Source organism: Alligator mississippiensis, chromosome 2 (genome assembly GCF_030867095.1).
Source record: "Alligator mississippiensis isolate rAllMis1 chromosome 2, rAllMis1, whole genome shotgun sequence".
In the NCBI taxonomy this organism is placed as follows: domain Eukaryota; kingdom Metazoa; phylum Chordata; order Crocodylia; family Alligatoridae; genus Alligator; species Alligator mississippiensis.
Window position 1 is genome coordinate 231,828,598 of NC_081825.1, and position 14,374 is coordinate 231,842,971.

Below are 14,374 nucleotides of genomic sequence, written 5' to 3' on the forward strand. Positions count from 1 at the left end.
CCTCTCTTTCATTAAGAACATTACTGACTAAGGTGTGACTTCTGACTTCCAGACTGCAGGTTGAATTTCCAGGGTGGACCATTAGAAGAGCCATTTTACGTTTAAACTATGCAGGTAAAAGCTGTAGTCACTGAGAAGCAATTGCCGTAGTCTCTCAAGGTGCTCTCTTTAGAGGCACTTTGCAGAGCTAAAAAACTTATTTAGGATGGTAAAATGACAGTGCCTATTTCCAACCTGGCAATTATTCTGTTCTTTCCAGCATGGGCTAGGTCACAAGGCCACTCTTCCTTGAAGTCAACAGGAAGAGAATCAGGCCCTAAGCGGAGATTCAGAATGGTAAACGTGAAGAATTTCAGGTGGTGGAAATGGGCTCTAGGATAGCAAAATTCATGCATCTTGAATCAATGCAAAAGAATTAACACTGGCTAAAAAGAGTCATTTTCTGAGAAGCTGACTAAAAATGTTCACCCAAATGAAAAACCTGGATGCACTAACTATGGTGAAAAATGTTGTACTACAATTATGTCGACCATGTTTGGGACTGTATATATCTAATGTTGGCTGCCTCACATGCAGGAAGGTGTAGAAGAGGCTAAAGTGTCCATAGAAGATCAATAAAGATTATTAGGGAACTAGGTAAGATTAACTCAGATGAGAGACTGCAAAGAACTAGAACTGCAATATTTACAATTCTGAAGGATACAGTGAAAAATGACCCATCCTTCTCAGATCAATACTAAGAGACCACGTAGATGGCTTGTTGAAACTAAAGGGCAATACACATAGAACAAATAAATAAAAGATTACCTCTTCACACAGTGCGTGGTTACTCTTTGGAACTGATCTGATAGGAGAGGTCACAAGGTCAAATTCTATGCCTGTTTTGGGTTTTTTTTTAAAAGGCTGAATAATTTTATGACCGTTTTTAACAGCTATAATTTATGCAAGCTGGAATAATGATAAGGGGAGCCAAACCAACTCCCAGGTTTCAGTGTTTATATTCTCTGGAGATGAGAATTATTTTTTTTATCCTCCAAGTACAACTGACCAGTGGTATTATGGAATTTAGGCCTGCAACTTCCATTTGGAGCTCCAGGTCTTGGTAACCGTCTGTGACGCGCCAAAAGATGTGGCTTGTGAACTATTCCAGGAAGCAGGATTTTGACAGACTGAAAAGAAAAATGAAATTCAGTAATAACAAATCTTAAGAAACATAGCGTGGGGGAGAGCTGGCTAACCAGTTGCACTACAGAAAAGTGTCAGGGCTCTGGGGAATGACAAACCGAAGATAAGGCAGCAATGCGAGGCTCTGACAAAAGGTTGATGCTGTATCCAGGATAGTGTCTATCTCCAACCTGGTAACTATTCTGTTTTTTATAGGAGAGCACAAAGCAACCCGCCAGCCTCCCCTGTAATCAAAGGGAGGAGAATCAGGCACTAAATGAAGAAATGAGGTTAGTTTAGGGGCACTGTATTTCAAAATGTAAACAAATTGGAGGCAAACTGAAGGAATAGAAAATAAGAAGGTAAAGGATGTTAAAGAAGCCCACGAAAGCATATGCCTTTCCTCAATAAGTAAGTTAGTTTTTAAGCCCTTATTATACAAATGCTGATTGGTGTTAGTGCTTGCTTGGAGTTTGGAGCAGTCACACCCTTAGTCTAGAAACCTCTCTGACAGTCCCCGACTTGCACGGCTGTGACTTGCCACTAGAGGCCTGGGGAGCAGGGATAGGACTGGGATCTGTAGCTGTGTTTCCCACTAGAGGGCTGGTGAGCCGGGACAGGCTTCTATCCCTGCTCTACAGGCAGGGGTGTGAGAGATCCTGGGATACCAGAGGACTTCAACTTGGGTGGCACATCTGTGAGGAGTGCCCATACCTTAATGGAACAGGAGCAGGGTAGTGGGGATCAGAGATAATCCTGCCCTGGAGTGGCATAATGAGTGCTTATCACCACTTTAAAGTGTTAATGTGTGGACAATCCAAGCATTAAGAGCTCCAGGAGCTGCCCAAAATTACCATGTAACAAGGCCCAGAGGTGCCACCAGGCCCTACCTTCAGCTCTGAGAATATTTGGGCTGGAGAAAAGATGAGACAGAGAGTGGAAAAGAGAGAGGACAAGTCCCTCATTTTTACAAAGGGACTTTATCAGGAGGGCAGGGTTCCATCCTTGTAAACCAAAAAACAACAGGGCAAGAAGTTAATAGGTTTAAGCTGCAGCAAGGCAACTCAGGTTAAATATTAGGATAAATATATAAACATTAGAAGAGCTTGGGCAATGGAATGCACCACCAGGGGAATGCTATGGCATCGTCAGCAGTGCAGACATTCAAGGTTAACACTCGCCAGCTATCTGTATTTGAGGTGATTTAGGGATAGCCAAATCAATCCTGTCATAGTTCAGAGGGATGTTTCTAGGTGACTCACTGGAAGTCCCTGCCAACCCAAATGATACGATGATAACCCTACAGACCTCCTGCCTCCCTTTTCCATCACAAGTCTCACTCCTCCAACTGCCTGCTTTCAACTTATTACAAATTGCTTGGGTTCTTTCCAGTTCGGTTTCCACCCACTTTAAAGGGTTGTTATGGTAGGACTAGCAACTAAAAATGGCAAATACCTTGTTCAGCAGATCTGTTCTCCATGCATAGCTGAATTTAAAGACAAGGAAGATTCTACTGTTAGGTCAGCTGTGCCAGTAGAGGTGAGGAAGGGAAAGCTAACATCACTGAATACAGGCTGAATTTGAGAGCTAGCAGGAAAAAAATGGCATAATTTGTAAAGTGATCCTATTAGATTTGTACTGTAGTCAAGAGAAAATGATCATGAAACCTGCTGTTTTTTTACAGTCCCTTTTCAGAGAGATGACATCATTAGACCATTATTATATAATTACTTGACATCATTATTTTACTTGCAAACATGGTCTTTCACAAATATACTTGACTGAACAAATATATTGTGGTTGCAGTATATTCTCTTTGTTCAACCATTAACAGGAAAAATGTTGATATCTGCCAAACAGGCTTACTAAAGAAATCCCTTAAAACATAACAAGAGAGTTTTAACACACGATTTTATGTGCTTTTGTTCCACACACTCTAGCGTCTCCCCTAGAGTGTGCTATTATTACCCTAAGTGAGGGGTCAGCAGCCTTTTAGGAGTGGTGGGCCAAATTTGTAAAGTTAATTCTGAAGGTGGGGTACTGTTTCCAACCTGGCCATTACTCCCCAGACCACCAGTTCCCCCGCCACCAAATCGCTACTGCCATCCCAGCCTTGGAGGCTGGATGAAATCACTTTGCAAGCCAGATCTGGCCTGTGGGCTATAGGTTGCAGCCCTAAGCCATAAGTAATGGCTAGCATTTCTCTGGCTTGAGTGCTACATCCTTGTCCTGTGAATCAACATTGGCATCTGTTCATTCACAGCATTCATAGGAAATATTTGCTGTGGTCTCCAGTTTGGGACAGGAGAGAAACAGCCCTAAATTCTATTTCGAGGCCTTCCTCTGACTCACTGTGCCATTTAGAATAAGTCACTTAATTTATCTGCTCTCAGTTTCCTCATCTGTGAAACAGATCCATTTCTATGTGTCTACCTCTTGGCTAGGGACCAAAATTACACATAAATCAGCATTAGTGATCAGAATCTGTAACACAACAGACATTCAGAGCACATAGACTGCTTTCAAAATGGCTGAAACCAGCTTAAGATAAACCTGGATGGATGTAGTATCAGACTTAACTGATTTAAGTTAAATCGGTTTATTGAACTTCTCTCCCAGACCCCCTCCAGATTCAGGTTAACTCACAGTCCCCCAGCAGGTTGTGCACCTTCCCCACAAACACCCTTACACAGGGTGGGTTGGGTAGCCTTGGCCCAAGCTATCTATTCCAGCTGAGCAGGGAGGTGTGCTCTAGCACCCCCCGGTTTCTGGCCTGGGCCACTATAGGTATGTGGTTGCATTTCCAGAATCAAAAGTGAATGCCTGTTCATTTGTTTATCAGTTCAATCTGTGCAGTTTAAACCAACCTGCAAAGATTAAATTGATTCAGCCTCAGGCTTTTTGACGGTCTGTACTTGGCCCTTAAGACCCACTCAAACCTTTGTAAAGTATTTCCAGACCCATATATGAAACAATTACGTAAGAAATACCAAGTACACTTGCTACCCAATCAGAAAATAATGTGCCTACCTATTTCAGGGTCATCTGTTTTCAAATTGTTGTCCACTTGAGTTCCCTCATTTTTCCCCCATGCCAGAGATACAACTTCAGCATGAGAAAAGTTTACAGCTCCATACCAATGGGCATTCCAGCCTCAGAGTATTTATGCCTCTGTTTCCTCTGGGAATGTCTAGAATATAGAAATAATCTGCTTCCACTAGTTTCAATTGCTCTTTTCACAGCAGATCTATATCAGGTTTAAAAGTGGGGAGGGAATATCTCCTCCTCTGCAATGCCCTGAGTTTTGTGATAGTTGTCTAGCTGGCAGTTACAAGTGCCACAGACAATTGTAAAACTTGGAGAATACTAAATAGTCAATGCATTGAAGTGAAATTGTTCTAAGTGGTAGTGGTAGCTGGGGTTGGAGTGGAGTGGGAGGCATAAAATGAACCCATAAAAAGAGATTAATCTGCAACTGGAGCATAGGCAATAAGAGCTCCAGGCTCATCTTTTGCATCCCAATAAAGCAGCACAGTTTTGACTGAAATCAAGTCAGAGTGGCTATGGGACTAGTAGTAAAAAAAATCAAAGCGGAAAAAAAAGCCCACCTTGTGAAAATTAAAATGTGGAATTCAAAACATTTGCAGTACAATAAACACAACCCAGCCCCAGCCAAATAGAAGTTCTGTTCTGCCCACAAGGAAACACAAGAAACCACATCATGCCTGGCAGCAACCGACCCATAGTCCCATTTCCTCCTTGGTTTATTGCAGAATTGTGTTCCTCAGTGCCCTCGGCTATGTTTAACGTTGTGTCTGTTTCCACTATAACCCCTTCAGTTCAGAGGGGGAGGTTATAAATCAAGTTGTAGTGCTGCCTGAAGGGATAAGTCACAGCACAGCAGGTATTGGTTAAGGGTGTTTTCTATCATTGGAAGTTTTCTAAGGAACAGGTATGGGCTTTGTGAAGCATAGGCCAGCTTACTGGGCCAGAGAGCCTGAGAACAAAGGATACCTTACCAGGCAGTACCATCTTCTAATGTTCTGGATGAAAGTGGCCAAAAAGTTCCAAGGGTAGTGCTATGATTTCAGGGACTGCCATTTCCAAATCTCTTTTAAGATTCTTGTGTTAGTAAAGTACTTAAAAATCCCATTTCTTGATGAAAGAAGACAGGAGCTGTCTTCATTCTCCTTTATCTCAGTGTAGCCTTGGCTCTTGTCAACCCATGGCTTCTGCCTGGGCTCTTTTAGCTCCCAAAGACGAACACAATTCTCTGAGGCATGGGAAATGTCTATTTCTAATCTCAAGATCAAACTTTGCTCTCAATTATATCTCTGCTCATCTACCTCTCCCACCTCTGCAGCAATATCCCTTTACAAATATTGGAAGCCTCATCTTCTTTCCCAGACTATAATAGCTTCTTTCTAGATCTTCCCTAAAGTCCTACTGTCCAGACTCAAACATGTGCCAAATGCTCCTGTCACTTTTCCCACTCCAAACCTTCCTCACAGCGATGCTCTGAATCCTGAGTCACTTTTGGAGATCCAGTTTAGTATTGCTTGTAGGCCCCACCATTAATTCAGCATTTTGTGAACATAAGGAGGTATTAGCTTGCTCCTGCCCTTATTTAAAAAGCTCTGTATGGACCTACTCTACCATTATTCTCTATCTACAGTGACCTCCTATGAGTTCTTTCACATATGCTTGCTCAGCTTTCAAGAGTGCCCCCTCTGTTGACCCACCCCCAGGTAGCTCCTGGCACTGTCTATACTGTGGTAGCAAGCTCAAAGCCACTTTCATAGACCAGGGATCCATTATAGTAGGAACCCAACTTGCACCGATTCTGCCCAGAGGAACTTCTAACAGGCTTCCTGATTCTGTGCCACGGTTTTCAAGTCTCATCTGGAAACACTTTTGCTGCTTCCAACCATCCTTTAACTACGCTGACAAAGGGAAATAATAGCCGAAAGCAAGAAACTCAAATATTTGTTGGATACTACTTTTAATGTTGCTTTGCTGCCTCAATGCCCGTCTCCCACCCCTATAAACATTTCTACCTCTCTCTGCTCTTACTCCACCCACCACCTTCAGAAAGGTTTGGGAAACAGGTGAGTCATGCATCATTTCCCGGCAGACACCAACTCTAATCTGACAAGCCCCTGTGGGTGGGATAGGAGGAAGGAAAGCATTCTGAGCCAGTAACTCCTCAGTGCAAATGCCTTGCCAACAGCCCCATCTTGTTTGTATCAAGGAACTATGAGCTGGAGCTCCTCAGAGAGCTGCAACAGCCGCAGTTTCAGAGGAAAGCAAATCATCAAATTAGAAACCAGCACCTATTCTTTAGCAAGCCCTCTTGTGGCAATCAGACAGAGGGGTAAGATGTGCTTCATGTAGGAAACACAATCAGTAAAGAGGCTGCTTCATTTGCTAACTACAAGTTCTGGATGGCTTTAAAGTGACTGGAAGTTTTTGAAGATGACAGCTATTACAAGTCATGTCACTTCAAGGTGAAAAGAATAGGAAACAAGTGAGGCTGAAAGATGGTTAATAGCCAACTTTGTAACTGCAGGCACCTGAACATTCGGTAGCAATTGCAGAATCAAGATAAGCCCCTTTGTTGTAACCCTTACAAATGAACTGCCAATCTCCTCCTCAACTATATATTTTGTTTGTCTCCCTTTGACATGGAAGCATTATCTCCAGCTTGTCTGGCATGACGTAACAGGCAGCTAGACTTTATTCCTGCTTCAGTCTGTTAGGACAGAAGACAAAAATCAGAAGCAATTGAATTATTGACCAGTTCTCAACATACTGAAGACACTATGTCTCATACATCCTCACTAACTACCTTAGCCTCACACTCTTGCTGAAGGGGAGGAGAAATAGAACAGAATATTGGCACAAGAACCATTAGGTCAGAAAAGTTGCACCAATCTTGCCTCAAGCTCTTTGCAGAAGAGGAGTGAAGAAACTCAGAAGTTACTGCGTATTGTTCCTAAAAACAGAGTACACTACCACCTCATGGTCAAGGTGAAAGCAGCTGATTAGCCTAGAAGAATTAGAGACAGCTGCCCTTCACCATTGGCAAGGAGACCCATGCAGCACCTTCAAATCATCTTCTATGCCACAGCCAAGCTTTATATCTAGCTATATTTATCTAACTAGAGGCCAAGAGATTCCCAGGTTGCTGAAGTCTCCCCATCATTTAAGAAGATATACAAAATAGATGGCCTGTTCAGAGGTTATTAGCTTCCCCTGTCTTGTGACAGCCTTTAAGTTGGTTTTGACCATTGAAAAACACCCACTAGCAACGGCATATTGATGAGGAGAGAACAAACCATCTCAACATAAATGATGCCTGTCTCCAAGAGCTGGCACTAAATTAGAGCACCACACAACAGGGGGAACCATGTAATGTGCTTGCAAAGGTGTGCTATCACCATAGCTTTTTAGAGGCTTCTCACAGAGCAACAGGCAAGTAGCACAGCTGTATCCATCAATCATTAACAAGGCAAAGCATATTTGCTTGGAGAGTAAGGCAGCAGTTTTAGGCTCCATGTTCACATGCTGGAATATGGCAAAAGTGTCTTTGCATCTCCAAGTGGATCTGTGCAAGATTCCCTCTCACCCCCTCCCCACCCCCCTTAAAAAAAAGAGAACCTCCATTAAACATTTGGGAAGAAGAGTTAAGCAGTATAGCTGCTAAGGACTTCCTAGTAGGATACAATTTTTAAACTTGAGCAGCCTTTTCCAAGTAGGGGATGATGCCAATGTCCAAGTGCAAGCAGAAGATTGCTGCAGTCTGCAGAAAATATTTGAAGGACATTTGTCAAGCATTAACAAAATGAGGTCTGGGCCCCTGGTGTTCTTCCCTCAGGAGAATGTACTGCTTTTCAGTTATATAAACTCCTGGATAAATCTCATATGGCTTTTGGGTGACCTAAATAACTCATCTTTAGCAACCCCACTCCAATTCTACCTTCATTAGCCCCATGTTACTGCCACATCATACTTATTGTCATCCTAGGGGCAAAAGACCATTAATACCAAAGAAGCTTAGCAAAGATCCTGGGGTATATCCCAGGAGTTTTGTTCTATGAAGATGCTTTTCTTAAAACAAAGGAATCTGGGACAGTTTACAGCCAAACTTCCTAGAGGCACGGCAAGAGGAAGAATGAATGGCTGATTCCCTAAGGATTCTACCTACAGGTTGGAAAGATGCTCATTTTGCAGACAGAAAAAAAAAGAGCTAGTCTTCCCCTAAGGGCAGTCTCAAGGAAGTTAGCAACACCAAGGAGAAAGTGTCCAAGAACTGAAAGATGTTTTCAAGTAAATCACCAAGAACACCAATTAAATTTTGCATTGAAGGAGTTGCTGAACATTTGAATCTGCTGTATGATGGCTTTTATACTTGATCTGCTGTGGGGGCTGGCTGCTCTTTTCCCTTATAAAAATAGACAACAGTCCCTCTAGGAGCCAAGCTGTAACAGTATTAGCAAGAAGTAAGCCCTGAAAAGAATTAGAATAGATTCTGGTTTGCCAGAGTCTCAAAGCCCAGTTCTACTCTCTTTGAGCAAGATTTACCTCTTACAGCAAAAGCAAAAGAGATCCAACAGCTCAAGCTACACATATCAAGAGAGGAAGAAGGTCTGTGGAAACTGACAACCTTCCACTCAAGACAGGAGAAAAACTCCCATGAAAGATGAAGAGGATGAGAGCTTGAGGAGAAAAGCCACCTTGTGCTTTTTCTTAACCTGCATACTTGTCTAAGCTGGTCTCTCACCTCAAAAAGAAGGAAGGAAAAGGAAGTGGCATACCTGAAAGCCTCTCTGCAAATTGTGGAGATTGGGGGAGGAAAGTACTCTGCATTTTAAGTGAGCAGCTAAGAAACAGCACCTTGTGTTTGCAAGTAAAACCAGCTTCATTGTCAGTTTCTTGAAAAAGACTTGGGGTTTATTGATTTAAACTGCAAACAGTCGTTACAAAAGAGATTCTTTTAAATAAACGCACACAAAGGAAAAAAAAAAAGAAAAAAGGCAATGTAGTGAACAGTAACAGGGGAAAAATTACATTCATTGTTTTCTTTGTGCCAGTCCCATTCACCTCAACAAGGAAAACTCCAAACTTGGAATACAGAAACTCAGAGACAAACTGTATTTGGAATGTCTTCAGATAGGCACTTCAAGCCAAAGGCTTTTTTTTTTCCTTTAAAGAAGCTATACAAAAAAAAAAAAGGAAGTAAAATGTCTTTCTTCCATACTATCTCACAGCAGAGCTTATGCATGTACATTCTAGAGCCCAAGTGTGTACAACACCCAGGGGAAGAGGAGGAAGAGGAAAGGCAAAGAAACACATTAACTCAATTTGCAGTCCAACACAAAAAGGGGAATTTCTAAAATAAATAATCCAAACACAGTTTTTGCATTTTTTTAAATTAATTTTTCATTTTTTAAAATAAAATAACCAAAAAAGTGTAAAGTTACAAAAAATGTCATTGTAGTATAATATATTAAACTGTGGGGGGGGGAAAAAAAGGAAAAAAGACACTTCACAATCTTAAGATTAATATGGAAGATCATAATTTAAACATAAAAGAATATATTCTATGGATTCATCATCCCGATAAATATGAACAAAATTAACAAAAAAGCATAGGTTTCGGCAATAAATACGTTTTGATAAGTTAAATAAGCTTTTTATATTGTTGTGCAGTGACAAGCAAAATTTGCTCTCCAATTTCTGAAAAGTTATACAAAATTAAAACCCAGAAAAAAAAAAATAATAAAAAGCTTGGCGTGAGTGCTCTAAGATAGGTCTAAAGTACTCTAGAGCAAAACCATTAAAGCTATGCCTACTGGAACTTGGTTTAAACAGAACTTGTGTGTGGAATGAATTCCATTAGCCCCCCCTCCCCTCTGGTTTTATTTATTTTTTTTAAAGATGTCACATGAATACATGGGGAACTTTTAGCACCAAAATCAAGTCTTTCATAGTCCATCTGTTTGTTTTCTTCCCCCCAGTCAAAGTCCCACTCATGGTACAATCTTTGTCCATTCTCAGCTTTTCTTCCTGCAGACCTGAGCAGATCCAGGCAAAATTAATCTTTATAGGGCACAAGGGCTGGATGTTAACAGCTGTCCACATGCCTTAAGTCTAGCAACAACTGGCCAATAGAAAAGGGAGGGGCAAAGGGACTGAAAGGGGAAGATGCAGTATTGTGGCCAGTGGAGGGAGCTGCTGGTTCTGGATTTTCCCTGCACATCTGGAAGTGCACAGAGCTTTAGAGGAGGCTGCGGGTGCCCTCTGCAGCTGGAGAGGTAATAGTCACAGTGAAAATGTTAAAGGCACTAATTTTGTAAACGGTTATTGCTTTTTAATGTAATTTGGCACTTAAGGCTTAAGCCAGTGAGTCAGCTAGCGGCAAGTGGACTGCCTTGATGTTAACGTCTAACCCTGTAACCAGGGGAGCTCGGGGTGGGGGAGGGGGGTTCAGCTTAACATTGTAATAGAGAGGTGAGAGGGAGACAAGAGGCAACCCCAAATTAGTCATCAGAGATGGAGAGTCTGCTGAAGATGGGAAGACGTCTTGAGGTGTCCAGGATGGGCGAATCTGAGCCGCTGTGGCTGCTGCTAGAGCTGCTCAGATAGCCTTCCTGGTCAGAGAGGGAGTCCTGAGGACTGGGTGGCGAGTCAAACATGTTGGGGGACTCAGACATGGGCCTGAAGAGGAAAGCAGTGGGTGACCCCCCGCTGGGCACCTGCACCCCCATGCTGGGGGCAAAGAGACTGGCCAGCTCTTGGCTGGAGAAGGTGAAAGGGTTGCTGGCGCAGTCAGGCAAGGTGGGCGAGCCCAGAAGGTCATCAGCACTCAGGATAGGCGGCGGGGTGATTGAGGTGGGGCTGTCCAGCAGCCCATTGGCAGCAGAGCTGGGGAAGCCGGCAAAACTGAAGCTGTGCTGGAGGCGAGGTCTGTCGGCAACAGTGGGGTCCCTGGCCCCAGCCACGGCGCGGCGCTCCTCGGCATTGTGGATGAAGTGACAGCGAGGCCCGTAAGGGCAGAAGCCGATGGTGTGGAAAGTGCGGCACAGCTCCGTCTTGTACTTGGGGTGGCGAGTGAGGCTTCGCAGCTCGTGGATGCCATGGGCGAACTGGCACTTGTCACCGTATTTGCAAGCACCGTTCTCCTCAAAGGGGCGGCACAGCTCAGTCTTGTAGCGGCTTGAATTGACTTGTCCCCCAGGCTGCTTCTGTGGCAGTAGACGTTCCCCGCCTTCAGAGAAGGAGCGGTCCCGAAAGCGGCTCTCCCTAGGACCCAGCACAGGGGCTGGCTCCCCCTTGAGGCTGCTTAGGAGCTGGTTCTGGTGAAACTTGGAGTTGGGCAAGGTGACAGAGTGCCTCCTGGAGAAACCCCCGCCAGCTGGGGTACCCACTGCCTTCCTGTCCAGCAGACACCCTCCAACACTGGAGGGACTGTAATTCAACATCTTGTTGCCCTATGGAAAGAGAGCAAGAAGTGGTCAATTGACTAGTTTCCTCCAGCACCCTCCAACTATTTCTCAACAAGGGGACTGCCTTGAGTCCCCAAAGACTCAGATTCCATCTTCATTAGCTCATGCAACTTTAAAACAACCTGGCCTCCAATGGCCCTACCTCCCAAGATTAAGCCATCCTGTTAGATATGACCCTCTGCCCCAGGCAACAACCAAGCTGTCCCACCTCGCCACAGGGTGACCCTGGCGTACATAAAACTTCCCATGCCCTAGGCAATGGATTGGTCACCCCATCTACCACATGCAAGAGCTAAACCCCTGCCACTCTCTTCTCTCCCGTCCCAGACAACCACCCATCTCTAGATCCAGGGGAGCCACTACTTCAGGTCCTTTACCTCACCCAAGAACCAGATCTTCCAATGGCTTCTCCACTTCAGCTATCCCACTCCTCCACAGACCCTCCCTCTAATTCCAAAGATTGCAGAAGAGACCTCTGAGAACCAAAGGCTTTATATGAAAAAGAAAAAGATTTGTTTTGGGACAGGCCAACCTTGGGAAGAGTGTACCAGTGTGCAGAGGGGCAATATGACTTTGAGAGAGAGAAATGCCAATTACCACTCTAAATTAATTCCATTTCTCTTGTCCTCCCTCCAATGTAGCAATTGCATTTCATGTGATCCAGGCCAGCCTTCGCCCCTAACCACAAGGATTCCTTTGCAATTAGCCTTTTGGCTGCAAGGAAAGTCTGGAAAGGATTATCAGGAAGGCAGTTACTTCCATCTGTGGGGGTGGGTTATTTATGTATTTTTTAACATTAAAAATCTCGTTGGAGGGAATAAACGTAAGCAGGTTTGCAACAGTCCCAGGTCTTTTGAAAAGAGAACAGAGAAAAGTGGAAGCCAGGTTCAACAGGTTTTTAAAGCATAAGGCAGAGCCATGCTAAGAACTCCCTGAAGAGTGAAAGTGTCTCTGTTGCTGGCTCTCGTTTTAAGAGAAGCGGGCTGGAGACAAAGCCAGCTCCACTGGAAACTTTACCCTGGCAGTGACACTGCAAACCTAATGCACAGATCAGAGTTTCAAAGCAACAAGGTTGGGAAAGGGCTTGTCCTCTTGTTGGCACTTGGGCAGCTCACTTTGCTCTCAGATCAACTTAGTTTTGTGAGGGGGGGGGGGGGGGAAGTAGTATCTTTGTAAAACAAAAAACCCACCAATTAGCAACTAAACAGGGGAAGGGCTGGGAGAAGCCAAGCAGACTTGAGCTGGGTGAGGTTGGTCAGGAAAGTAAAATGGCCTGAAAGCACTGAAGCAGCTAGAACTGCAAGAGGAGGGAAGCAGATACTGGCCTGCAGGCAGTATGAAAAGCAAGTCCTGGCTACAACCCCTCCCCTCCCCTCCCCACTGTATGGGGCTGCAAGTACAGTGGGGCAAGATCAGGCACGCTGCAGCAGACAAGAGCAGCTCAGACAATCCAAGGGGTTCAGCAGGATCTTTTGGGGGGGGGGGGGGGGAAAAGCAACTTCCCAAACTTTGAAAAACTCCTTGTAGTGACGCCCCTCCAGCTCACATTCCCCCAGCTGAACACACCAGCAGCTTCCATGGGAAGAGAGGGGGATCTCAGCACTCACCCAGGGTCACCATTCCAGGTCCTTTACAGCCACCCCTGTTCTACTGCATGGGATCAGTGGGGAAGAGAAACTTCTCAAACGAAGTTTGGCTACTTGGTTCCTCCATTAATTCTACCCTCTTCCTCCTCCCACTCCCTTGGTTGCAGAAATTGGTAACCCTTCTCTGCAAAACGTAGAGGCTGTTAACACAGCGGGGAAATTGGCTCTGGGAAGCCTGGCAGAGGGGAAAGAAAAAAGAAAGAGATCCAACAGTGCAAGAAGAAACAACCAGAAGTCTGAGCGGGTTAAGGAAGTTCTCCCTGCAACTGACTTGCAGGAAAAATTACAAGAGGGCGAAGTGCAGTTAAGGCAGCAGAAAACCACCTGGAGTTTGGATCTAGCCTGGCCAAGAACTTTGGAAAAGTTTTCCTGGAGAGACCAGGTCCGAATTGAGAGCAAGGAGAGGATTTAAGAACAAAAAACAGCTCAGTGGCGAGGAGGGAGATAAAAGCGACCCAAAGTTAGGCAGAGAGTAAGGAAAGGCAGGGGGAAGAAAGGCAGCAAGTCGGATTACCGTGCAGAGTAGTCTCCAGGACACAACACAACACGAGCACCCCAAGGGAATCCAAGTGCTCACCCACACTTGGGCCACACCGATACACAACCCTGCTTGGCTTGAAAAGCGCCTAAGACTCCAGTGGAAGAGACGTGGGGGGCTGGAGAGGGGGAACCACCAGGCTTTGCCCCCTTCTCTCTTTCTCACACACGCCCCAAGTCCTGGCCACAAAGTTGATCCCCAAGAGAACAACTCCGCTTACCTTGCATAAAACTTCACTCAGCTCGAAGATGGTTGGAGACACCAGAGCTGTGGACATCTTCGGGGATGGAAGGGGGGAAAGCGGGTGGAAGGATAATATAAAAAGAAGTGGAATCACAGTGTTGTAAGTAAGGCACAGCCTCCAATTTCCCTGGGTTGGATGCCTTCCCCCCCCTTTGCTCCAACGACCCTCCCTTCCTTTCTCTCTCTGTCTCTCTCCCTCGCCCTCTTTCCAGGGGTTGCTTTGGCTTAAGCTGAATTTATAAAGTTTCAGCTTGCACTGGGTGGATGGAGGTGGA

The 14,374-nt window shown here is 44.7% G+C and overlaps 1 protein-coding gene across 1 annotated transcript; it reads right to left on the minus strand.

The window, feature by feature from the left end:
- Positions 1-9,095: 9,095 nt before the first annotated feature.
- On the minus strand, positions 9,096-14,284 carry ZFP36L1 (ZFP36 ring finger protein like 1). The gene is made up of 2 exons (XM_006266438.4): positions 14,077-14,284; positions 9,096-11,657 (listed from the first exon to the last, which is right to left on the minus strand). Exons 1-2 carry the CDS (start codon positions 14,131-14,133, stop codon positions 10,707-10,709), a joined length of 1,008 nt encoding a protein of 335 aa, XP_006266500.1. The 5' UTR covers positions 14,134-14,284; the 3' UTR covers positions 9,096-10,706.
- Positions 14,285-14,374: the final 90 nt, after the last annotated feature.